This window comes from Vulpes vulpes, chromosome 5, assembly GCF_048418805.1.
Source record: "Vulpes vulpes isolate BD-2025 chromosome 5, VulVul3, whole genome shotgun sequence".
NCBI lineage: Eukaryota > Metazoa > Chordata > Mammalia > Carnivora > Canidae > Vulpes > Vulpes vulpes.
In genome coordinates, this window is record NC_132784.1 from 71,191,769 (window position 1) to 71,218,587 (window position 26,819).

Consider the following 26,819-nt stretch of genomic DNA (forward strand, 5'->3'; position numbering starts at 1 on the left):
GCAGTAAAAATGTCAGAGGATCAGAAACAATCTGTCCACCAAAACCCCCAGCACCTCTGGGGTGTCGCAAATCCAGCCACTGGAGAGAGAAGCAAAACTCTGAGGACGATCACAGGAGGGGTACCACCAGGACCCAGCCACCTAGAAGCCCAAAGTTTAGGGGCCAGCCATGAGAAAACTGGAGTTCACGGTCTAAAAGGAGGGTGAGATGAGGAAACTCACACCCACAAGCAGGTGGAGATGCCCCAGATCTCAGAATGAAGCAGCGGGATGGCTGCTAGGCAGGCCGAGCGGGCAACCAGGGGTAGCAGGGGGATGCAGTAAGGAGCAGGGCCATTGGAAGCATCTATAAAAATTTTCATCTACATTCTTCAGCCAAGAAATTCTATTTCTAGAACTAGTTAAATGTAACATTGTCGCCATAAAATATGAACAGGAAAGTATCCCCAATGCATACATTAAAGTTATACAGATTATTAAAAATTTACATAAAGTTTGTAGGCCTTTCAAGTTTTACTGAAAAAGAGTGTTTCAAACCCTGCACAGATCTGATACTATATAAAAAGCAGAAATAATCCCAAATTGTAACAAAATTTTGAGTCCTCTACCCACTGCTCTAGGAAAGCCAAAATGTGTGGCAGCATCACAAGGATCCACAGAACAAGAATCAGCGCTGGGAATAAAAATAATAAACTAATAAACTAATAAACTAATAAACTAATAATAAACTAATAAACTAATAAACTAATAAAAATAATAAACAAAAGACATAACCCTAAGATACTGAAGTAAATCTCACTCAGAGAGGTCTTTGCTGCGTAGCTGTTACCTGGGGGTGGATAGCACTGTAGCAACCTCAGAAGTTTTACGGACAGCCAGGGAGCCGGGACAAAATAGTAGGTATAATCCTGAAGGTCTGTGGATGCAGATGTCACAATCTGTAAGACAATACAGGTTGCGGGCAGATGTCACTAACACAGGCCCTCAGTGTGGTCCTCAGATCACACACTGAGAAATGGTTCTGTTCAATGAGCTAAGAATATTAATGCACTTCTCTCACTTTAGAAGTAAAGGAGCATAACGATGCCAGGCTCTCAGGGAGAGCGTCCCACCCACTGTCACTTTCAGGAGTGGTACCACATGCTCTTACTGTGTAACAGCTACCCCACTCTGCAAGCACAAACCAGCTGATACCACTGACCTGAAAATGCTACAGAATTCAAATGGTCCTAGACTGGGAACCCAATCTTTCCTTTGTGGACCAAGAAGTGAGTAAAATACAAAAGGGAGAACTCTGGTCCCCTCAGAAGGGAGAAGTTGGTGTTCTGAACCCAGCCCCGTACCTCCACAGGCCTCCAGTGCCAACCCCTGCCATGAGCTCACCAAGGCCAAAGAGCAAGTTTCCTTCATTCATGGTTCCATCTCCTTGGCCGTGGAGGTCCTTGGCAGGGCAGACATTCCCTCTACCTTCTGAATATATATATGACTGCCCTAAGATATTTCATTTCCACTAACATACAGCGCAGTGCCTTCCCCACCCCCATGTGTCAGGGAGGTCAGAGGAGTGCCGTCCTACAAAGTTCACAGGTCATATGTAAGCATATCACTTTACATATCACTTTAGGTCATATGTAAGCACATTCAGGAAGGTTTCACCCTGACCCCTGCCCTCAACTCCAAGACAGCAGCCCAGACCCAGGACATGGCCCCTCCTGCAGGAAGGCGAGCTCCACACTGTAAGGCATGGACAGGACAAGTAAAGCAATCAGAGGGCCTGAATGACAAAGAGTAGAAGACAGGGAGCACTCTGCTCCTCAAGACACAAGGAGCCAACGCAGGCTGTCTCCCACAACTAAAGCCACACTCAGAAACTTAACTTATAAATCCACACATTTGAAACAAATACAAAAATAAAAGCAATGAAGAATTCACCTCAAAGATTTACAAAGGGACTAGCAAATTAACCCAAGAAAGTAAAGGAAATGAAACAAAGATAGCAACAGGGGCACCTGAGTGGCTCAGTGGCTGAGGTCTGCCTTTGGCTCAGGTCATGATTCTGGGGTCCTGGGATCCAGTCCCACATCGGGCTCCCCACAGGCAGCCTGCATCTTCCTCTGCCTATGTCTCTGCCTCTCTTTCTCTGCATGTGTGTGTTTCTCATGAATAAATAAATAAAATCTTTAAAACAAAGATAGGAAGAGAAAGCAGCCAAGGAGGAAAACCACAACAGAGACAGCAACAAGTCAAAAGCCATTACACTCAATGGGCTTATCAGGGATGTGAAAAGGCACAAGCAGCCCATGGAAAAGAAAAGGGGGCAAGAGTACGGCCCACACCCCCTTGACCCCACAATGTACAGAGACTTTCTGTCCATACATCTGAATGTTCAAATTAGCAAATGCCATGAAAATAAAATTTAAAATCCAACCAAAACTGATGAAAGGACAGAAAATGTAAAGACCCGTAACTCATTAAATAAATTGAATCCAAAAGAAGAAACTCTCCCACAAAAAAACTCTAACTTCATATGGCTTCACCAGTTAATTCATGATAAAACTATTAGCAAAGTTATAGAAAGGAATTTCCTTAGTGTGACAGAGAACCAACAACCACAAAGCCAGGAAAACGGCCCATCATGTGAAACACTGAAGACTCCCCCTCAAGGCAAGGAAGAACATCCTCTCATAGCCACATCGAGTGCAGGTCTGTGTGGGAGTGGGAAACACATACAAATACAGGCTGGGAAAGAAAACTCATCATCCACAGACATGATAGAGTACAAAGGAGATCTAATGCAACCTACACAGAAATTACTAAGATTAGTGAGCTTGGCAGAGTTGCCAACCCCAAGATCAATGTACAAAAATCACTTGCACAAACCAACACATGGTGGTTATAAAACACACTTTAAGACATCGTTGGGGGACACATGGGCAGCTCAGTCAGTGAAACATCTGACTTCGGCTCAAGTCATAATCTCTGCGCTCAATGGGGAGCCTGCTTCTCCCTCTGTCCCTTCCCTCCCACCCATGTTCTAGGTCTCAAATAAATAAAATCTTAAAAAAAAGATATTGTTATGAATAGCATTTTAAAAATAAGCCGTATAAAGATGAATCTAACAAAAGATAAAGTAATCTCTACTCAAGAAGTTCTAAAACATTACTGAGAAAAATTAAGGACTCTCCAAATAAATGGAGAGGGACACTATGGTCATGGATTCAAAGACTCAATATTGTAAAGATTTTAATTATTTCAAAACTGATGTACAGATTACAGTCCCAACAGGATTTTGGGGGTGGGGGAACAAGATATGAGGGCATGCTCCACTGGACATCCAGTTCCAGTAACTAGACAGCATGCCACTGTGCAAACTGAACAGAGACAGCAGCAGGGTGTGCAGACCTAGCTCACTGGTTTCTGGCCAAGGTGGCGCCCAGCGGGATGGTGTCAGGGAGGCACTAGGACAACTGGAGAGACACAGAAGCCAGTCCCAAGGTAGCTGTCAACCTAAATGTGAAACTGCAGAACAGGGGACAAAAGGCACTAACCAGGAAGGAAAGGGTTCGGGCACTAGAACTGAGAGTCTGTGATCACAGAAGGCTTCACCAAGGCAGCGAAACGGCAAGTTACAGAGCAGGCTGAAGCATACAAAGATGCATTTTTGAACACCAATCATGGTTAAATGTGGGTAGTTTTGTTTGGTTCAATCTAACATAACCAACAAAGTGCTCATATTTAAATATAAAGAATTTCTTCTACAAGCCAACAAAAAGGAAACCATTAAACGAGAGGGATGCCTGGGTGGCTCAGTGGTTGAGTGTCTGCCTTCAGCCCAGGGCATGATGTGATCCCGCAGCCCTGGGATCGAGTCCCTCATCAGGCTCTCTGCATGGAGCCTGCTTCTCCCTCTGCCTATGTCTCTGCCTCTCTCTCTCTCTCTGTCTCTCATGAAAAAATAAATCTTAAAAAAAAAAAAAAAAAAGACATTCAAAAAAAGCAACAAACATGCAAAGCCACTCAACCTTGAGGATAATCAAAAAAAATGTAGATTTAAATTACAATGAGACACCACCATGCCCCCAGGATGGTTAGAATCTAAAAAGCCAAGATGCAAGGCACTGGGAACCGCACACTGCTGGCAGGAAGGCCAGCTGGTACAGCTGCCTGCTCACCCTTCGAGGTGACCCAGCTACGCCACCTCTAGGGACACACCCACCAGCAATTCACTCACATGAACCAACCAAGAGATAGCCAAGCTGGGTCACTCCTAATCACCTCAGCGTTGGACAAGACAAGGGGTACGTTGTGGTGTATTCATACAAATTCCACACAGCATCAAAAATGAAGGAATGGCACACAAAACAATTATGACAACTCCACAACACTGAGCACTTCGAGTCAAACACAAAAGAATAGATGTACACGTAGGGTCCCTATGGACAACAATTCAAGATGCCCGATTTAAAGAACATGTGCTCAGGCAGCAGAGCAAATGAGAGCAAGCAGCGAGGCTATCCAAGTGAGGACAGGGCTCCCTGTGGTGGGGAGCACCGGCCAGTATCCCCGTTCCCCACCCTGCGCGGTGGCCGAGCAGCTCTCAGGAAACACAACCGTGAGCTGGGCTGCCTTATTCTGGGCACTTTCCCATATGGACAGGACATTTCTCAACTGACAAAAAGGTTGAAAGAAAACCCAACGACATCCTAACCAAGGCAAGTTCTCACTCCTCAATTTACAAACTGAGCCAAAGACCTTGTGTTCTAAATAGTAAGCTAATATCTTAGTTAAATAAAATAACTAGGACCAAAACACACTCTGATACCCGTTCCCCATCAATAGACTTACCCTGCTTAATCTGGAAACGGCCAGAGAGACAGAGGTCTTGAACTCCTCAGGATTCTTCTGTGCCAAGGTGGTGATGAGACTAGTGGCAGCAGTCACCACGCCCTGGAACAAACACACAACAGATGCACACTATGAGTACATCCAACATGCCTGAAGCTGATTTCTCATTGTAAACTCATTTTCCAAATAAAATTTTAAAACTGAGAGCAACAACCTAGAGCCCCTGGGCCAGATTCAAAACTACTTTGCCCCACCGTGTCTCTAAAAACTGAGATAGCACACAGACATTGTTTTCATCTTGGAGCTTCTGAGAACCTGGGCATTCGGCAATTCGAGGGCCCAGACCCCTGCCACAGTGGAGGCGGTTGGAGGGTGGCAGCAGCCCCAGGTAAATCTCCACGTGCCCCTCCACCTGACTGCCTTATTCTGGATCTGGCTCCCTGTCTGGCCCTGTAGTCAGCTGTACTCACTGCTGCCCCTAATGTAAATCACTCCATGTAGGGGCACCCAGCTGGCCTCAGTCAGTAGAGCACCCAACTCTTGATCTCAGAGTTGAGTTTGAGCTCCATGTTGGTTGTAGAGATTATGTAAAAATAAAATCTTAAAAACAAAAGCAAAAAACCCCACTCTGAATGGACCGGGGAAGGCGATGTTACTTTTAGACTCATTTGAATCTTCACAACCCAAAAGTAAGACTGTGGAAAACAGCAGCTGAAAGAGCCCATTCTTCCCCCTCTTGAAAAGTAGTCTGGGTTACACATCTCTGCCTGCTGGTCCCCAAAGCATCCCTGGCCCCACAGAGCCCACCCCACACAGCACCCTCCCTCCAGTGCACAGGATCTCCCACTCAGCACAGGGACATCTCTGCTCCTGGCCCAGGACAACTAGGAGCTGCTCCCACCAACTCTTGTCTCTTGAAGGGACATACTGGTTAAGTAAGTTCTCTCATAAATATAAAATAGTAAAACAAAAGAATGATACTTATTGACAATGAAGATGCAAACAAAGCTCAGGAAGCCACCGGATCATCATTTAACCCCTCTGGTCCTCCTCCACCTCACCCCTGAGCAGGTGGGGGAAGGGCAGCATTTTCTGCAGCTACAAGGACAGTGAGTCCCGGCCCCAGCGGAGCACCTCCTTCAGCTTTCTACCGACAACCTGAAGGCTATCCTAAAGAAACAGATCCAACCGGCCTCCTGGACTCTCCTGACCTCGAGACCAAAGATAGCCACATCTCAGGCCACCTTTAATGACAAAGCCAAGAGGTGCATGACACAGCAACCACAGCCACATAAAGGACAGCTGCCACCAAGAGAACAGAGAACACACACAAAGAGCAGAGATGAAAAAAGACAGTGATGGGCTTGGCCCTCCTGTGGTTGAGGCGGGTTGTAGCGGCCCATGGCCAGGCACATACCAAGCAATACAGCTGGTAAGCCAGTCATGGGCATCAAAACACTGGGGCTGTGGAATCATATAGTGTCAAAAGAGATGAACTCCCACAGCCACCACTCTGGAAAACTGCTGAGTGTGAACACCTGTTGGGCATGTGGTTCGGGCCTCCTGAGCTGCCCCAGCTCTGAACCTTCATCACCTCCTGGCTCAAGTCTAGATCTTCTCAAAGACACTAAATCCCTCTAAGCCTCAGTTTCCATATGTGCAAAACTGGAAAAAGCCCCCCTGCTTCCCAGGGTCTGCCTGGAAGGCGACTTGTAGCCTCAAGCCTCACAGCCTCCAGCATGACTTCCCGACTCTACGAGTGGAGTCTGAACTTGAAAAGACTGAGCAGGACCCACGTGACCCAGCATGCAGTCCCAAACCCCACTCCCTTCCCTCTCCCTACAACATGGCTGCACAGACCTAGCTCCACTCTGAAGAAGAGCTGCCCTGCTTGGACACAAATATCCCAGGAAGTATGGGCAATGACAATGTGGGAACAGCCCATGGGGCTGCCACAGCAGAAGCAAGCATGCCAATGACACATCCACCAGCTCTCTCCTCTAATCTGCATGCAATGATCTTTTTCTTTTTTTCTTTTTTTTTCTTTTTTTTTCTTTTTTTTTTCTTTTTTTTTGAGAAGGAGAAGGAGTGAGGGGCATAGAGAGAGTGAGAGAATCTCAAGCAGGCTCCCAACTGAGTGCAGAGCCCACTGCAGGGCTTGACCCCACAACCCTGAGATCATGACTTGAGCCAAAATCAAGAGTCATATGCTCAACTGACTGAGCCAGCCAGGCTCCCCTATTTTTAATTTAATTTTTAAAGTAGATTTCTTTCTGGGAAAAAAATGTAGTAACCAGTTAACATACTCATACCTATCCACTGAGCAGGAAAAATCTGTGTTGAATTTCAATCCTCTCATTTATACAACAAAATGCATGTAGCACAAAGCCACTGAACCCAACATCAGCTCCTATTTAAACCTGACTGCTGGTGTCACGTCCTTGTGTGCCCCTTCCAGTGTAACCCATGTCACATCACAACCACAAAGTCCCCCCTACACCTCTCTGTCCTTATCTACAACACAGGGAGGACAGTCAGGCCGGGCCTGTGCAGTGACCATGTAGATTAGTAAGACTGCATGCCAGAGCTTAGGTTGGAGTCACTGACACCCTCCTCATTACCCCAGATAGGCACACCATACAGAATGCCCTCCCAAAACAGGGTACTTCCAGGAGACACTGATCTCTCTTATTCATCTGCACAGCCCCAGCACACAGGAGGCCCTCTGACGACCAGTTATGTGGTGGGCCAGAGGCCATGTCTGTGTTGTCCAATCCCAGGGAAGGGGGAGCTCCTCCCCCTAGCCACACGGCCCCACAAGTGCTCACACACTCAGTGGACTGAGCTGTGGAAGTCTGCCCCCAGCATCATAAGAAACTACACTTAGCTGCTTTCATAGTGGCTATTCCAGAAACGGTTACTCAGTGAGGTGAGCGGGGCCACAACTCCACAAGTATTTACCAAATGCTGGTCGTTGAGAAGGTGCACAACTCGGGATGTCCAGTCACCCATGGGGACGAGATCAGGAGATGTTCTATACAAACGCAGCAAACAAAGGGCGGCACTCTGCTTCACGCTGTCCATGGTGTCTCTGAAAGACAGACACCGGTGGTCACTCAAGAATACACTCGGCACCCCATGTGGCCCCACCAAGCTGAGCAAGGCCCCAAGCCTCACAGAGAATACCCACGGTAACCTGGAGACCAGGTTGCTTCCACCTCTGAGTGTGATCAAGCTCATGCCCACCTCCTCTAAGAGGTCATGTGTGGGCTGTGTCCAGACAGTGGCAGAAAGCTGTCTGCTCAAATGACTTTGCCTCTGACTTCGCCTCAAAGAAAATCAACAGCAGAGAGTCCTGCCAGGAAGTCTTTCATCTCCAAAAGTGTCCATTCTGGTGTTTTTCCCAAATGCTGAAGAGGACCTTGGCTATGCAAGATGGAGCATATTCAACTAATGTTCCTCTGGATCATGATTTTCGTTTAACAATTCACTTAATAACACACAATCAAAACAGTGTTAGAGAGCCTTGCACTCCCACCAAACTCCCCTGGTGACTCTCTCCTGCCCCCCTGCCTTCACTCTGTGTCCTCCTGCCCCTTCAGCACAGTTGATTGTGAAGAGCCAAGCTCCTGCACTACAGAGCCCAGCATCCCAAGAACGAGCCCAGCGTCTCAGGGACACAGCGAACACTGAGAAGCTATAGGTCAGAACAACTGTAGACGCCCCAGGAGAGGGGCTTTGGAGGGTTTCTGGTTCAGGTTTTAATGCTGCCTAAGGGCAGACAATGTTCCCAACACTCTGTCTACCCCTCAGCCTCCCTACTCCCAGCCAAACTCTGCTGGGCCACCAGGGAAGCTACAGGTCCACCAAGGAATAACCCAGGGCAGGCTCTGTGGAGAACAAGTCAGCATTCTCAAAGCACTGGTCCACATGGTGGGGGCTCTCGGTCCACATGGAGGGAAGAGAAGGGTTTGCAGCTGTCTTTACCATTCACCTCCCTGGTACAGTTCTGGTTCCTAAATGAATCCAACCCGAGAAACCTCCAAACTGCTACCCATTCTACTCCAAACGGAAATTACCTTAGTAAAAAGTTCTGTCAGATGCTATACTACCTGGGAAGCAGGAGCTACCTGCCCCTCTCTCTGGTCCCACAACTTCCTCACAAGGAGCAGCAAGGAACAAGGCAATGCGCCCTGCAGGCCTCGTGGCAGAACTGCGCTAGTACCAAGGAGCCAGTGTGTCTCTATGCTTGCAACAGTGCATCCTAACTAGCACAGGAGGGCCTTCCCATCCTGCCCTTCCCACGCAGCTCCGATGCCCACCCTAGAAGAACACTCCAGAGGAGGGAAGTACAACATCCAGCATCCCTGGGAGGCCAGGGAGAATGCTGCCACCTTGTTTCCATTCTGTCTCAGGCCCAGGGCTCAATACCTGCACAGCTTCTCTTTCTGAGTGCAGAATGAACCTCAGCATAACAGACACCCTACTGAGACGCCTGGGTGGCTCAGCGGCTGGGCAGCTGCCTTCGGCTCAGGTCATGATCTCAGGATCCAGGATCCTGCGAAGAGCCTGCTTCTCCCTCTGTCTGTGTCTCTACCTCTCTCTCTCTCTCTGTCTGTCTCTCATGAATAAATAAATAAATCATTTAAAAAAATAATAATAAGAGCCAATTCTGGTGCAGGGATTTGACCTTGTTGAAACCAAGTCACTACACACTCTCCCTTGCAGCTCCTCAGTCTATCTCTGGCCATCTCCGTGAGCTGTCCATGGCTTAACTGCATTTTCAAGAGCTGAGAATGGTTTTCAAGTATGGCTTGTGGGTAGCCCAGACCTGGTGTCTGTGACCTTGATTCTGACAGACACTTAGCTGTGCAAGGCCTCCCCCACCGTTGGCGCCCCAGGCCTTGTAACTCGCAGACATGGCTCAGTTGTCCTCCTGCAGCAGGGCTCCCTCCCCGCCCGTCCACTCTGATGTTCATCCAGGCTGGGCTTCGTTATGCACCCTCTGTGTCCTTTTAATCTGCAAATGCAGTCCATCCTTTATTCTAGGAAAATGTTCTCGAATTATCATCTGAATACTTGCCAGAGATTACCTCTGTCTTACATTTAATTTTCCAACAATATTTACCAAGAATGTGCTGTATACCAGGTATTGTTCAAAATGCAGGAAATAAAGCAACAGCCATAGCAGACAAAAATCTCAGCCCCCAGGGAGCTTGCCTTCTGAGGGCGGAGGCAGGCAGTACACAGACGTGTTCACTGGCATGTGCCAGAACAAAAAAGATGCCAGACAGAGGCCAGAGGGAGCAAAGAGGACCAAGGAAGGCCTTGCCAGGCCTGGAGCAGCCCTAACAGGTAAGGAAGAAAAAACGTTGTGAAGCCCTAAGTCCACACCGTCCCCAGCTCTTTCAGATGGACCCAAGGCCTCTTCTGTCTTGGTACGTCTGCTCTCAGAGTGTCCATCATGCCCTGCAGCCCTCCGCGGCAGACACGGAATGGTGTCATCTCAGCGCCCCCCCACTTGGTTCCTTGGCTCTGCAGCCCCTTCCAGGGTGTGACTGACTGCTGGCACATCCTCTGTGAGCCTTCCCCACTCACAGTCCTCTGGGGTCTCGTCTCCAGCCTGGTCTCTCTGTCCACCTCTGGTGCCACACACCTTGGACACTCCTCCAGGGCTTGCGTGGCCACAGCCCTTCTCATTGCTCCTCTAGCCCAGGGCTCACCCCCAGGGCACAGCAGGAGCCAGGCATGCAGGATGTGGAGTAGCATTCCCAGGGTCCTCGCCCAGAGCGCTGTGGCCTCAGTATGCTCACTGCCAGTCATCCTGGAGGAGGTGGTCCCCCAAGTCCTGATGAAGTGCCCAGGACTGGGGCACTTGTTGGGCCAGACATGTCACCAGGGTGTGAGCCCTCAGTTAGTTTCCCAACTCAGCAGAGACCTGGAATATGAAGCAGGGCCCTGTCTCTGCCATGCCCCAACGGTTTCAAACTCTTCCAGAGCTGCCTGCTCTCTCGTGTGGCCTCTCTCCAAATTAAAGGGGGTTGGCTTCTAAGAATTCTCAGGATTTGGGTGTTTGGCCTTTTCTTTGGTAATGCTCTTGAGAAAGGGCAAGAAAGGACCCTGTGCTACACCATAGGATAACTGCATTCCCTTCTTCAATGGTTGAAGGTTGTAGTTGGTTGTGGTTGGCAGGATTCCTCTATTTTTCTTTCTTTTTATAAAAGATTTTATTTATTTATTCATGAGAGACACAAACAGAGAGGCAGAGGGATAAGCAGGCTCCCTGCGGGGAGCCCGATGTGGGACTTGATCTCAGGACCCCAGGATCATGCCCTGAGCCAAAGGTAGATGCTCAACCACTGAGCCATCCAGGCTCCCAGGATTCTTCTTTCATCTACCTTTTTTGTTTTTTTTTTTAAGATTTTTATTTACTGGGCAGCCCCGTTGGCTCAGCGGTTTAGCACCGCCTTCGGCCCAGGGCATGATCCTGAAGACCCAGGATCGAGTCCCACGTCGGACTCCCTGCATGGAGCCTGCTTCTCCCTCTGCCTGTGTCTCTGCCTCCCTCTCTCTCACTCTGTGTCTCGAATGAATGAATGAATGAATGAATAAATAAATAAATAATTTACAAAAAATAAAAATAAAACAATAAAGATTTTATTTATTTATTCATGACAGTCACAGAGAGAGAGAGGCAGAGACACAGGCAGAGGGAGAAGCAGGCTCCATGCAGGGAGCCCAACGCGGCACTCAGTCCCGGGTCCCTAGGATAACGCCCTGGGCTGAAGGCGGTGCTAAACTGCTGAGCCACCAGGGCTGCCCTCTTTCATCTACTTTAAAACCCAGTGGTACTGGGGGAGCAAAGGTATGAGCAGATGTCACCAGGCACCTAGACATACAATTCTCCCACTATCTAAGACAGGCAGATTAACTCATCCTATAAATTCTTTAAGTAGTTACATGTTTGACTTACTTCACAGGAAAAACATACCCAGCTACAAGGATTTTTGGAATCTCCCCAGCAAAGGCCTCGGCCATCTCTCGGCTGCCCACGTTGGCGATGCAGTGCAGGGCCAGGCCCATGAAGGTGGGGTTCCGACTGGCCAGGTCATTCTTGATGGCATTGTTGATGAGCCGGATGAGCTCACTGTTGGAGTTCACCAGCACAGAGATGAAGAGGTAGCCCTGGGTTCCAGAGACAAGAGGACAGAGAGCTCATGACAACCAGACCAATGTGGGACAACCATGCACACACATCCAGCCTTTAATCAGCCTCCCAAGGCCTCCAGTCTGCCCTGTATTCTGCAGGAGGAATCATGTCAGAGGGTTCCTCAAACACTGATGAAAACACCAGTTCTGTTAAAGAAGCAAAGTGTCCGCTTCCAGCTCTGCCAGGAGACAACCGTGTGGGGCACACCTAAGAAGCACTTAGCCAGGTGTCCCCATGGTCCCCACCCCCAGCACTCATCCCATTCACCTATCCGTGGCAGTGTGTCTGAGCAACCTGGACTCACCACTGCCCCAAACGGGGTAGAAAGGACCCTGACTGGAAGGCCCTAAGAAACTACAGTGATCGGATGCCTGGGTGGCTCAGTGGTTGAGCGTGCCTTCGGCCCAGGGTGTGATCCTGTGGTCCTGGGATTAAGTCCCACATCGGGCTCCCTGTAAGCCTGCTTCTCCCTCTGCCTATGTCTCTGCCTTTCTCTCTCTCTCTGTTTCTCTCATGAATAAATAAATAAAATCTTAAAAAAAAAAAAAAAAAAAAAAAAACCTACAGCAAGTTCCAGAAACCCTGCTGACTGTGACTTTACCCTCTTTCTATTTTCCTTAGCTTCCCCTCACCACTGGCCAAACTCCAGCCCTGAGTCACCCCCTGTCCACACCCTGGCCTTCCTGGACTCATCTCATCCCTGACCACACAGGTGTAACTCCTACACAGCTTCCTATTGTATGTCTACCCATACATCCACATCTTCACATCCGTTCCAGTCACTGCTATCCCCTCTTCAGCTCTGCACTCCATGCACGTGCCCCTGGCTGGGTGTTACCTGCTCTGTCTGCCTCTGCAGACAAGGTTAACTCCTCCTCCTCCTGTGCCCACTCAGGCCCCAGAGAGCACCAAGGGCCTCCTTCCCTGGGCACTGGCTACAGCTATAATTCTCTATCCGTGGGCTGGAGGATGCCATCTCCCCATCAGAAAAGAGCAGGGGCCACTGGCGTCTGCTTCTGGTCACGGTGTCCCCAGCGCACCCAGCATACTGCTCGGGCCATGGCAGACATTCAAATTCTTATGGGTAAATACCAATACTTTATAAAATTCCTCAGGGATATAGAGTATTCCTTTTACTTGTAAGTTAAATTTTTGGACAGAGGAAACTGTTACTTTGCAACACTGCAGAAAACATAAAAGTATCATTCCTCCCAGAGGCCATAGGACTAGAGTTACAAAGCCTGAGAGGGTTTCAGGTACCCAGGCACCAACACCATCTAGGAAGGCAAGGGCACACCCATCTGTGGCTCCATCTCTTAAACCAGGTGGCTGTGGTGCCCTTGTCAGAAACAGAAAGTCAGGGGGGTCCTGAATGGCTCACTGGTTGAGCATCTGCCTTCACCTCAGGTCGTAGTCCCAGGGTCCTGGGATCAAGTCCCACATTGGGCTCCCCGCAGGGAACCTGCTTCTCCCTCTGCCTTTGTCTGCCTCTCTCTCTGTATCTCTCATGAATAAATAAACAAAATCTTGTAAAAAAGAAAGAAAGAAACAAACAAACAGAAAATCATACAAGAAGCCACCAGGTGAACCAGGCATTGCAGGGAAGGAAACAGGCAGGCCCGAGACACCCATCACATCCAACCTGGGTCTCGTGGGCATCCAGCTGGACCCACAGCAAATTCTCAGGCAGCAGGGAAGGTGTACAAGAAGGACAAGGAAAGAAATAGCCACCTTATCAGAGGAGCCTTATCAGTCCTTCCATAGGCAGGGCTGCATCCTGGAGGAGGGGGAGGCTCCTCCTGGGCCCTCCACCCCCTCACAACACTCACGATCTGCTTCTCCGTGTATCTGTTGGAGCTCAGCAGGTTCACGGCCTCCATGTGCCCAAAGTCAATGTCATGACCCAGGAGGAAGATGAAGAGCAACTTGCAGACGTACTTTTTTTTACTATAGCCATCAAGAGCCTTGTCACCTGGAGAAGAGGTGGGGGAGGCGGGGAGAGCAAAGAAGCCTTCAGACACATGGCACAGCTATGCTGAGTGCAAATGACATTTCTAGACCAGGCGGTACACATCAGAATCCAAAGGTTTGGCCTCCCTTAAAAAATAGAAGCCAGAATCCCTAGAAGCAAGAGTTCTGCCTTCCCAGGGCAGCCCAGGCACGCCAGGCCCCAAGGGCCTCCCTCAGAACTACCATAGCCCCGCCAGGGCCCCTGGAGCCAGCCCCAACTTACTAGATGATCCCCCTTTCACTTCAGTTTTAAGACAAATCACCCACCCATGGAAATCACACACAAGAAGACCAGAGGAGTGGCACCTGGGGGACTCAGTTGGTTGAGCGTCTCACTGTTGGTTTCAGCTCAGGTCGTGATCTCAGGGGGATGTGATCTCAAGGTCCTGGGATCAAGTCCTATGTCGGGGCTCTGTGCTCAGCATGGAGTCTGCTTGTCCCTCTCCCTTTGCTCCTCCCCCCAGCACCCATGCTCTCTCTTTCTCTAAAATAAATAAAATCTGGGATCCCTGGGTGGCGCAGCGGTTTGGCGCCTGCCTTTGGCCCAGGGCGCGATCCTGGAGACCCGGGATCGAATCCCATGTCTGGCTCCCAGTGCATGGAGCCTGCTTCTCCCTCTGCCTATGTCTCTGTCTCTATCTCTCTCTCTCTGTGTGTGTGTGACTATCATAAATAAATAAAATTTTAAAAAAAAATTTAAAAATAAAATAAAATAAATAAAATCTTTAAAAAAAAAAAAAAAAGGACCAGAGGGACCCATGTCTTCATCCTCATCACAGCACAACTGAGCCCCTCACTAGAGATCATAACAAGGTAGGTTCAAGACACATCACTGGAAGAATGTAAAATGCTACATTCTGCCATTTTAGGTATCAGAAGTCCTTATTTCGCCTGACAAGTATACAGTGTTCCATAGACTCAACCATTAGCTGCAGAGGTCACAGAGGAGTGGTCATCTCACTGAGCTGGGTCTCCCAATGACACTGTTGCCACATTACGAAGGACCCACATGGGACACGAGTGGGCCGGACAGGACTTGGGAGAGATGGGAAGACAAGGACAGAAATGGTCATCCCTGGGGAAAGGTCAGGAGACCTGTGCTCTGTGGACAAGCAGTGGCTGACCCCAAAGGATGATTCCCAGGATGACAATCCAGTGTCAGCCAACCAGCTGGTCACCTCGCCTTGACAAGTTCTGAGAAATCTTCCTTTTCACCAAAAAACATAATGACTAAAAATAAAGGGGCCAAAGCCTGGTTCCCCCACCACCACCCTCTACTCATTCATCCACTCCATGCACCTGGGGAGCCCAGCTCCATCACTTCCTGGCTAGGACACATCCCCGTGTGTTGTGGGAGAGCATCTGAAAGTGCAGGGCACACAGCTCAAAGCAAACTGTAGCAGTCTCCCATCTCCTCCCCACCCAGTCATCCTTCAAGAACCAGCCTGGATTCTATCACCTTCTGAAAGCCTCCTTTGACAACCAAGCCCAAAGTACCACCCTATCTCCTCTCACCTCCTGGAGACTGGTCCCTGCTACTGAGAGCACATCTTAAAGGAAAACACAGCAGTGTCAGGCTTAGTCAAACTGAGCTCAATGGAGACGGCCATGGAAGTATGGGGGTGGGGGGGAGGCCTCCTTCCCTAAAGCACCTTGACTGCTTTCTGTTCCTGCAGGACCGGGGACACCGGGTCCCTCCTCTGATGCTGGGACTTTGAGGCTGAGCCCACAAGAAAGGAAGGGTCAACACTCAGGCAAGAAAAAAAAAAATACTCAGGCAAGAATACTCAGGCATCTCTCAGCCCCGAGGCAGCTGTGACAGACAGGGAATGTTAATACCCAGAATGCAGTTTGCGGGACTCACAAGGTACTGCAGAGGGCTGCAGACCAACCTGAGTCCCAGCCCAGAGGGAAGTCAACAGCCACCCCACCAGAAGCCAGAGTACCCAAACAAGCTACATCTCCAGTGAGAAGGTGGCAAAGGGAACCTGCACCCCCCAAAGAGCACCAGCAGGGAGATCTGCCTATTTGTGCCATAACTCAGTGCAATCGGTAAAGAAATGACAGCCCCAAGAACATGGGGCCCATGCTCTGCCTCCACACCTCTCCCACTTGCCCACCCTCGTGCAGCCCCACCTCCTTTTAGGGGCTCCTCACCTACTCAAGAGTAACCCATAGGGAAGCTTTCCCTTTCTACTGATCACCCTAACCCTGGGGCCTGCCATGGAGAACTGTGCCGATGGGCAGGCTTCCCCAAGCCTGGCCACCATGGGAAGCACTGTCACTTCCAAGACTCATGCTGGAGTCTGGCTGGAGGGGTTCCTGCGGAGCTTCATAGGGTCTAGGAAGCTCTGGCTACAAGGTTCACAGTGACTCCAGTGCTTTCTCTGGCAAGTTTCAACCCAGTAGCCTTCCTACCAGGAGCCAGCTACAAGGGACCAGGTCACCTCTGGGCTCGAGAGTGACATATAGCACCCTGTGCCTCAAGTGTCACAGGCAAGGAGGGAGATGCCAAGTGCTCCAAGTGAAGGCACCTGCACTTTAGTCTCAGTGAGAGGCGTTGAAAACAAAGAGCTTTGCCCACTCCACAGCCCAGATGCTTCTGTACTTACCAGCTCCATCAGCATTCATGCAGCCCCTCAGGACTCAAACCCAGGCACACAGTATGTCAGAAACCCCTCCGTGTGTGTGAGGAGCTTGACATCCTGATGGTAGAGGGCCATCCAAGGGACATGTCTGCAGATGGGACCCTCCCGCAGTTTGAGATGAGAACAGGAGGAGCTCTGAGGACTCACAATGACCTCTTGGCCCCACCCTGCCCACAAACTGTATGCAGCCCTCTCAGTATGACCTCAGTGTCCACACCAGTATCCAAATTCTCTCTGCAGCCTGCACAAGGAGAGTCACCACTCTCCGTGTTCCCGGGAGCCTGCACCCTGGCCTGGCCAAACCAGCTGCCTTCTCTGCTCCCCTGGATGCTGAGCTAGCCCCTCGCTCCAAGGAGGGGGCCTCCCAACCTGTCCTCCTGGGGTCTCTCCTTCAGCCCAAGGGGCTACACTACCTCCTCAGGCCTTGCAGTCACACTGAACAGAGCTCAGGAATTCCCCACAGTGATCGTTCCTCTAACCCACCATGATTCTACTCTCCCAACCAGACCGGACTAAGATGGTCCTCAAAATGTTGGTTTCAGGGACGCCTGGGTGGCTCAGAGGTTGGGCACCTGCCTCCAGCTCAGGTCATGATCCCAGGATCCAGGATTGAGTCCCGCATCGGGCTCCCTGCATGAAGCCTGCTTCTCTCTCTGCCTGTATCTCTGCCTCTCTCTCAGTCTGTCTCTCATGAATAAATAAATAAATCTTAAAAAAAAAAAATGTTGGTTTCATCGTGGGCTAGAACTATGTTTTTATTTCAATAATTCTGAACTGTGAAATTGTACCTCTCCTGCCTGAAAGGGGATGGCTCATGTCCTCACTTGCTGAAAAGATCAGAGAAGAGAGGAGGCAGGAAAGCAGGCCATCACTGCACCGCATCCTGACTGAAGATCAGGATCCAGTCTGCACCCCTGGGACCCCCAACTTCTCTAGAGCCCCCTCCTCAGTGGGCCAATATGGCAATTAAGCAGGACACCACACAGGGGACTTAGCAGCGCCCGAGACAAAGGGAGAGTGCAACAGAGGTTGATAAGAACCGTTTATCACTGACTCTTTAGAAGCATGCTGATTTCAAAACGTGAACCATGGGAAAAAAAGCTTCTGATCAGAAAAACTAAAACCTGGTATTTCCATAACAAGATATTAAGCTAAAAGACTGGAGAGTGAGTTAGTGACCGCTGCATCCACGCACACAGACACACAAGCTCCCTCTTTCCCCAGTGCTGCGGCTGGAAGGAAAACAGGCAGGCACCCCTGTGTGCCCACCATCTGGGTCACAGTCAGGGCAGTCCTGCAGAAGAACCACAAGGCTGCTCCCCGGCACCTGACCCTCCTACCACATCCCAGCACCAATTATCTGATAACACCCACTCAGTCACTCATGATTCTGAAGGCCCATCCCGTCTCTTTCAACAATGACAATGGTGAAAATTTGTCCAAGATAACCACTCTTCAGGGACAGGGGAGATGCAGCCAGCCCAATGTCAGAAAGCTTTACTTACGACCTCAGCCTGACATAAATCTGTCATTTGTGCCTTAAGGATAGGACCCTTGTGCTAAACACAGACCTGGCCTGGGGGCCATCACATAAAGTAGGGAACAGTCTCCTTACCCACTGTGATGTCTGAACATGGCCACCAGGGGCCGACTGATCTTGCCCAGAAAGATGTTCTCACCTGACAAGTAGGATGCCAGCAAGAACTGGCATGGCTACAGGCAGAACCTTCTGTCACTAAGGCAATGCAACTGAGTCCCCAGTAACCAGATTCTTCTGGACAGTTTTCAAGCTATGATCTTTTTCCACCCTTTCTCTCACAGAGATTGGTGCTCAACAGGTATTTTCTTATGTTCAAAGAGGTAAAAAGGATATGATACCAAGGATGGACACAGAACTTCCTTGCTTTGCACCGTGATGATATACTTCCCTTGCCCCCCATGCCACTCTGTCCACCTCCTCTGTGAACTGTCTTAGAAATGCTCACACCAGAAAATCCACTCTTCCTCTCCAGATCCCCGGAGACCCGAGGCATTTCCTTCACTCTCTCTGATGCTTATCGATTTTAGTTGCTTTTAAAAAAAGGGGGAGATGCAAATTAAATCCACAACAAGGTACCACCACACCCTGACCACAATAACTAAGCCTTCTGAGACAACCATACCAGGTACAGCGAGAATGTGGAAGAACCGAGACTGTTCACACACGGCACGCCAGAGCACAACACACATAGCCACTCTGGAGAATGGTGGGGTGGCTTCTCACAGCGTGAGAAATACACCTTCCACGTGCCCAGGGAGTGTGTGCCCAGGGAGTGTGTGCCCAGGGAGTGCTCACCACAGCTCTGCCTCTCATAGGCACTGGGCACCAGCTGAATGTCCACCCCTGGGCAAACCCACATGCTATGCAAGAAGTACATCCTGATGCACTGCAGAGGCAGCGTGAGCGCACCGGGGCTGCACTGCACTCAGGTGAAGACAGCAGCTGTGAGAGACCTCACACCGTACACTTCCTTTCACATGACTTTTCCAGATACAGCAAAGCCATGGTGACAGAAAGTGGGCCTGTGGCTGCTGAGGACTAAGGAAGGTGGCTGAGAGCCAAGGGACACGAGAACATTCAAGGTGCGGGAAATGTCATTTGATTCGTGTTGGTGGCTGCCAAAATACATACGTCTTCCAAAATTCAAAGTGCACACTTAAGATGAGTAAATTTTATTGTGACTAAATATCACATAAAGCCAATTTTTAAAACATTATCATCAAATACATCAAGAAGAAAAGCACAAAAGATGACAGAACACTGGCAAAGCACTGGGCGTTGGTGCAGTCGGCCCTCTTGTGAGCCAGTGTGATACACCCCTCCCAGTGAGCTTTCACACTTCCTCCATCAAAAGCTGTGGTTTATTTAAGTCTCTTTACACCTACAATAACCTAAATTCTTCATGGAAATTTCTTTATTCACCTGTGCACCCCTAGAACTTAGTGGACACCCCATGGTCATTCAAGTTAGCATATACTGTGGTAAACTCCTGCAGACAGCGATAAGCAAGCATCATGTCTGTAAACTCTAACACAGCAGCTGTTTTCCAATGGTTTCAAGACACAGTGTGCTGATTAATGTCATAATAACTACCTCATTCCACCCCAAGACTCAGTGGCTTACATGACAAGCACTGACATCTTGCTAATGAGTCTTGGCAGAGGTGGCCTCCAGCCACAAGCAGAATCTAGGTCTGAGCAGGGTGCCTCTCCTTCTCTTAGCACAGCAGCACCTGAAGCATGTTCTTCTCATGGAAACGATGGGAAGACCTCAAAGGGGTGAGTGGAAACGAGCTTAGGTTTGGAGGTGGCGCAGACACCGTCTACATCCCACAGGCCACAGGACCCTCTCTCAATGAAAGAACTCACCCACCAGTAAAGGCATCGGCTCTAGCTCTCTCAATGGCAAGGTTTGGGATTATAGATGCAACTTTCTCATGTTCCTGGGATTGTCATGTTTTATCACTTTTCATCTGTTTATCGTCAATTTTACTACAATGTGTATTTGCAACTCCACAATACATTTTTGTGCACAACGATCATGTACATTTCTCTACATATCTGCCACTCCTTCTCTTTTCTTTTTTTTTTAACATTTTATTTATTTATTCACAAGAGACAGAGACAGAGAGAGAGGCAGAGACATAGGCAGAGAGAGAAGCAGACTCCATGCAGGGAGCCCAATGTGGGACTTGATCCCAGGACTCTATGATCATGCCCTGGGCCGAAGGCAGATGCTCAACCGCTGAGCCACCCAGGCGTCCCCACTCTCTCCCTTTTCTGCCACATTCTGACCTCTCCTCTGGGATTATTTGTTTCTGGCCCGAAGTACAGCCTTTAGAATTTCCTTTTCCTCATGGGAAACTCTCCATTTTTGTCTGAAAAAGTTGCATTTTAGCTTTATTCTTAAAGACACTCTTGCTGGCTAAAGTCTCCAGCTGGTTGTTCTCCAGCACATCACCAGTCTGGCACTCTGCTGTGTGCACAGCCAGCTGTCAGCATGGCACATCCCCCCACCTGGCTACTCTCAGGGCCCTCTGTCTCTGGATTCCCGCATTCCATGGTAACGTGTCTACACGCACGTTTCACTCACTTAGGCTGTGTGCTGAGCCTGCATTTTGGTAAGTTTCATGCATTCTTTTTTTTTTTTAAGATACACAAATTAATTACAATTTTGAAGATATTTAACAATTTATTGAAGTCAGAAAAACAAAGTCTCAATATATAAAATCTAGAAAGGTCAAACTAGGAATTCGATTTCAAAGGATTTAGAAAAAAAAAAGATGGTTAGATGCTACGAAGGAGGTGGCAATTCCTTAATCCCTTACTGGTGTGCATGCTGTCAGGTCCGAGGGCCTCTTCCATCCTTGTCAAGGGGAACACTGACCTTCTATCCTCCTGTACACACGATTTCATGTGATCTAAAAGCTGTCACATCCTCCCTCCTTTCCTTCTGGGATGCCAGTTACACCTTTCAGAGTCTTCCACCACACCCCTCTGTCTCTCACAGGAGATTTGTCTTTCAAATTTCCTTAGACATTGGGGAGATCTTGCACAAGTCCCAGGGCTAGGGATGCCTCCCAGGGAATCAGAAGCGATGTCTATCCAGTTTAAAAAAAAAAAAAAAAAACAGGCAGTCATCTCCCATATTTTCCCTTTACCAACTGCTTCAAGGGGCAAACCTCGGCCGCAGATATCCAAAGCCGTATAAAACGTGACCACAAAGTTTGATTCTAGATTTATTTTCCACCAGCTCCCCATATGAACCTTACATCACACTCATGCTTATATCCTGCTGCCTGAACACACCCCCGTCCTCTTACCTCTGGGCCATCACCCTGGAACTCCTATCCTCCTCCATTTCAACTACTGAACCTGTTGAAATCCCAAATTGCTTCCAAACCAGGCCAGAGCAAATAAATCACTTTCTGTGTTTCAATCTTTACTATGAAACTAAATCCTCATTACAAAAAAAAAAAAAAAAATGCTCTGTGTTATTTGCCCTCTACCTGTGCTATATCCAGGACAGTTTGATCTTTACCTATCACTCAGAGTACTAATCTCTACACAGTTACGTGTGCTGTTTGAAATCCAGAGTCCTGGGGTGCCTGGGGGGGCTCAGTCAGTGAAGCATCTGCCATCAGCTCAGGTTATGACCCCCAGAGTCCTGGAATCGAGTCCCACATCGGGTTCCATGCTCAGCAGGGAGCCAGCTTCTCTCCCTCCCTCTGCCACTCCCCCTGCTTATATGCTCTCTTTCTGTCAAATAAATAAATAAATAAATAAATAAATAAATAAATAAATAAAATAGAAGAAGAAAAAGAAAGAAAGAAAGAAAGAAACAAAGAAACAAAGAAAGAAAGAGAAAGAAAGAAAGAAAGAAAGAAAGAAAGAAAGAAAGAAAGAAGAAAGAATCCTTCATTCTGGTTACTACAGGTCTCAGTTCTGGAATGTCCATGCTCATGATCTACCACGTCACGTTTCATACCGCAAGTCTGCTCAAAATTTCAAGTGTACCTTTTCTTTAAAAATGGTAGACCTGGGGATCCCGGGGTGGCTCAGTGGTATAGTGCCTGCCTTTGGCCCAGGGTGTGATCCTGGAGTCCCGGGATCAAGTCCCGCATCTAGCTCCCTGCAATGGAGTCTGCTTCTCCCTCTGCCTGTATTTCTGCCCTTGTGTGTGTGTGTGTGTGTGTGTGTCTCATGAATAAATAAAATCTTTAAAAAAAAATGGTAGACCTACTTCTTTACTATGATCTGAATTTGGTATCAGAGGTTTCTATAATTCTGTCTCTGCCATCTCTGCTGATTGTTGCTCATGCTGTCCTGATTGTGCCTGGTCATCTGTAACTGTATGCTTGACGTTGTATGTGAGAAGTCAATTCTTCTAGGAATCATGTGCACCTACAATGATAATACCATCCTCCAGAGGGTCATTTCTTTCCTTTAAGCCAGTGTAAAGTCTGAGGGTCTGAGGTTCTGTGGGGCACCCAGGTGTCCAAAGCCCCACTGCACATCTGTCACAGGGCTGAGTCACTTCCAGTCCACTGTTGCCCTAGAGCATTGCGTCTGAAAGTCTCAGTGTAAAGTGGAAGACGTCTCTACTTCTGGCGGGCTCTGGGCTTTGATCTTTCTCTTAGATCAGGGTTGCTCAACCTCAGCACTTTGACATCAGAGGCAGGCTATCCCATGCATGGCAGGATGATTAGTAGCCTCCCTGACCTCCACCCACTAGATGGCAGCAGCGCACCCCCTCCCCCTCCCAGTTGTGACAGAACTCTAGATGTGGCCAAATGTCCCCTGGACAGCAAAACCACACTGACAGGTAATCATCCCTCCTGACTCTCAAGGAATCCTCCTTGTTTCTTGTCACTCTATGATGCTTTCAAGATTTTTTAACATTGTGTCTCTTTCTGTTTTCAGGAGAAGGTGTCGCTGAAGTCTGCACTGTCCAACTTGGCAGTGGTAGCCACATGTGGCTGATGAGCACCTGAAGCCTAGCTAGTCTGAACTGAGTGTGCCTTAAATGTACAATACATACAGATTTCAAAGACTTGGTATGAAAAATATGGAAGATATCTCTGTATGGAAAGAGAGAACTTTTTCTATTGACTACATGTTGCAATGATAATATTTTAGACATAAGAGATTAAATAAAATACATTAAAAATCAGTTTTTTTTAAGTTTTTTTGTATTTTTTAGTAATCTCTACACCCAACATGGGTCTCAAACTCACAACCCCAAGATCAAGAGTCACACACTCTTCTGACTGAGCCAGCCAGGCACCCCTAAAATTAGTTTCATCTGCTTCTTTCTACTTTTTTTTTCTACTTTTTTTTTTAATGTGGCTCCTAGAAAATTTAGAATTATGTGTGTGTCTGCATTAGTGACCTGCATTCTATTTCTCCTGGATAGCACAGACCTAAATTATGTAATCTGCCATAACTGGAAGCACAAGCCCCCGGGGCACATTTCTGAGGACAAAGGGTAGGTTTTCTCTTATCTGTTACTAGTCAGAGCATACACATACTCAATGCCAACTGGTTAAGAGATAAGAAGGAATCTCTTTCCCTATCTAGGACAGCTGAGCTTAGGCAGGCATGAAGACAGAAGAAATAACAGAAGTCATGTTTGCCCAAAAACACTTCTATAGACAGTCTGAAGATTTACTATCCAATGGGCCATGAACTGTTTTTTAATAACAATACGATTTATGCTTATTCAGCAGTCACTTTCTATGAAGCAATTTTTATATATTCCCATACAAAGATATAATTAGTGCAGCAGACATGGATGCTCCCTTCACTTAAGGATTGGAACTGCCGAGAGTGTGGTTGGCTGACAGGGTAGCTCTGTCAGGGACTGCCTTCCTTGGCTTCAAGCCACAGCTGAGCAAGGGGGTGATACAAGGGCCCAGCCATTCCCACCAATGCCAGACGCCTCTAATAGGCAATCTTCACCCCAAAGCTCCCTAATGGGCCAGTGGCAATCTGAGCAGACCAGCATTTCCCTGCAGCACCTCCTCTGCCTTCACAACTCCTCTGGCCTCCATGCCCATCTCAAAGTCGGCTTCATAGAAAACCCAGCCCAAGATGATCATCAACATCCCACTTCACAGTTGAGAAAAGACACAGAGAAGGGTAAAGTGACAAGGTAGTACAGCTAGTAAGCATCACAGCAGGGGTATATCTGCAGGGAGTCAGGGCACCCTTCCTCTTAACTACCATTTAACAGTCCCTGTAAGAAGTAATGAAAGTTATAAACCCTTCACCAGAGAAGATACACAGATGGCAAACGAGCACACAAAAAGATGCTCCACAGGGGATCCCTGGGTGGCTCAGCGGTTTAACGCCTGCCTTTGGCACAGGGCACGATCCTGGAGTCCCGGGATCAAGTCCCATGTTGGGCTCCTGGCATGGAGCCTGCTTCTCCCTCTGTCTGTGTCTCTGCCTCTCTCTCTCTCTCTCTATCACGAATGAATGAATGAATGAATGAATGAATGAATGAATAAATAAATAAATAAATAAATCTTTTTAAAAAGATGCTCCACATCACATGTCATCAGGGAAATGCAGATTAAAACAACAATAAGTGGGACACCTGGGTGGCTCACCAGTTGGGCATCTGCCTTCAGCTCAGGGCGTGATCCCCGTGTCCCGGGATCGAGTCCCACATCAGGCTCCCTGCATGGAGACTACTTTCCCTCTGCCTATTGTCTCTGCCTCTCTCTCTGTATCTCTCATGAATAAATAAAATCTTTAATAAATAAACAAACAAATAAATAAATAAAACAGTAAGAGCCCTCTCCTCTCAGATAGATAAAATCTTTAAAATAGTGAGATCCCTCTGTGCACCTGCTGAAAGGGCCCAAATCCAGAACACTGGCAAGGACAAGGAACAACACAAATGCTCATTTCTGTGGCTGGTGGGGACGCAGAGTGGGCCAGCCACTCTGGGACATGGTCTGGCGGCCTCTTATAAAATGACACATACCATTACCTCCCAATCCAGTGGTCATGCTCCCTGGTATTTACCAAAGGAGCTGAAAGCTTATGTCCACACAGAACCTGCCCCTGGGATGTTCATGGCAGCTTTATTTAGTTCTAGCAATGACATTCTTAACTGACCAAACTTGAAAGTAACTGAGATATCCTTCAGTAGGTGGACAGATGATACACTGTGGCCCATCCAGACACTGGACTGTTAGCCTGTGATCAAGAGAAATGAGCTGTGAAGTCATGGAAAGACATGGAAAAACCTTCAAGGCATCTGCCTGAGTGGAGGATGGCTGTCTGAAAAGACCGTGGACTGTGCGATTCCAACTCTGTGACGTTCTGGAAAAGGCAAAACTATGGAGACAGTAAAAAGATGACTGGTTGCCAGAGGTGGGGTAGAAGGAACAGCTAAACAGGCAGACCACAAAAGATTTTTTGGGCAGTGATACTACTCTGCATGATACTATGACAGTAGATACATATCATCACACATTTGTCCAAAACCACAGAATGCACACCACCAAGAGTGACTCCTAACTTCAACTGGACTTTGGGTGATAGAGGTGTCCATGTAGGTTCATTAACTGCAGCAAATGTACCACCCTGGTGAGGATATCAACAATGGGGGGCTGTGCATGTGTGGGGTCAGGGGTATACAGGAAGTCTCTGTACCTTCTTCTCAATTTTGCTGGAACCTAAAACTGCTCTAAAAAAAAAATCTTGATAAAAAAAATTTAAGCAATGAAAGTTATAGACTCCCCCACCCCATATATCTACATACATATTCACGTACGTTTGTGTATACGAAAAAGCAAACCATGAATTTTCACATACAATTTCAGAAGTTTCACAGACCTCCTAAAAGTTCCTTAGGCCCAGCTAAAAACATAAAAGCGTAATACATAAACATAATTCCCTAGGGCTCAACAGGGAAATACTCAAATTCCACTAGTTTTTGCATCACTTGGTAACAAGATATCCATTCTCAAGTCCTAAAAAACCATCCATTCCTAAGAATTCTGCCTTCCACCCATCCCTGCAGCTCCTGGGTTCAGTCCTAGCTCTCTATTCCATTCATTGATTCCGGGCAACCTCAGCCTCTCTCTTGGCTAAAGTCTGCTCAGAGGCTTGAACCAGATCTCAAACCTGGAAAAATTAAAAGCTTAAAATGGAGTCTTCACGGATTAACCAGTCTTTCACAGACATATCCTCAAGAATGAAAACCCACACTTAAGTTTTTCACAACAGGGACGCTCAGGAAACCAAGCTCCCTACAAACTGACCTCCAGACAGGCAGCCTACCTGAGTGGAGTGGGTCATGTGATACATTCTGCATTCACAAAGCCGAACATGCTTCAATATGGGAAGTGCTTAATCACTTTATAATACTTGAAACAAATAACAAGTGAGTTCAGGCAGAGTGTTTCTTTGAGATTCATACTTTTAGCCAGCTCAGGGGAAAGGCTGGGTCCTGAGAGGGAGCACTCAACCGGATCAATTCTACACACCAGCTGTCAAACTCAAGAGCAACCATTGGTTTGACTTCAAGTAGGGGATCCTGGGGGGCACAA

At 48.1% G+C, this 26,819-nt stretch overlaps 1 protein-coding gene and 1 pseudogene across 6 annotated transcripts in view; both read right to left on the reverse strand.

The window, feature by feature from the left end:
- The window catches only part of AP2A2 (adaptor related protein complex 2 subunit alpha 2), a 93,280-nt gene that overhangs the window by 22,096 nt on the left and 44,365 nt on the right, over window positions 1-26,819 (reverse strand). For all 6 annotated transcript variants that reach the window (XM_026004162.2, XM_026004161.2, XM_072758781.1 and 3 more), the window contains 5 exons: window positions 13,885-14,027; window positions 11,837-12,030; window positions 7,807-7,936; window positions 4,846-4,947; window positions 830-938 (listed from right to left, as the gene is read on the reverse strand). In XM_026004162.2, the coding sequence (XP_025859947.1) occupies window positions 830-938; window positions 4,846-4,947; window positions 7,807-7,936; window positions 11,837-12,030; window positions 13,885-14,027 (678 nt within the window). The remainder of the gene's footprint in view (window positions 1-829; window positions 939-4,845; window positions 4,948-7,806; window positions 7,937-11,836; window positions 12,031-13,884; window positions 14,028-26,819) is intronic.
- LOC112924399 (U6atac minor spliceosomal RNA) lies at window positions 21,028-21,160 on the reverse strand (annotated as a pseudogene).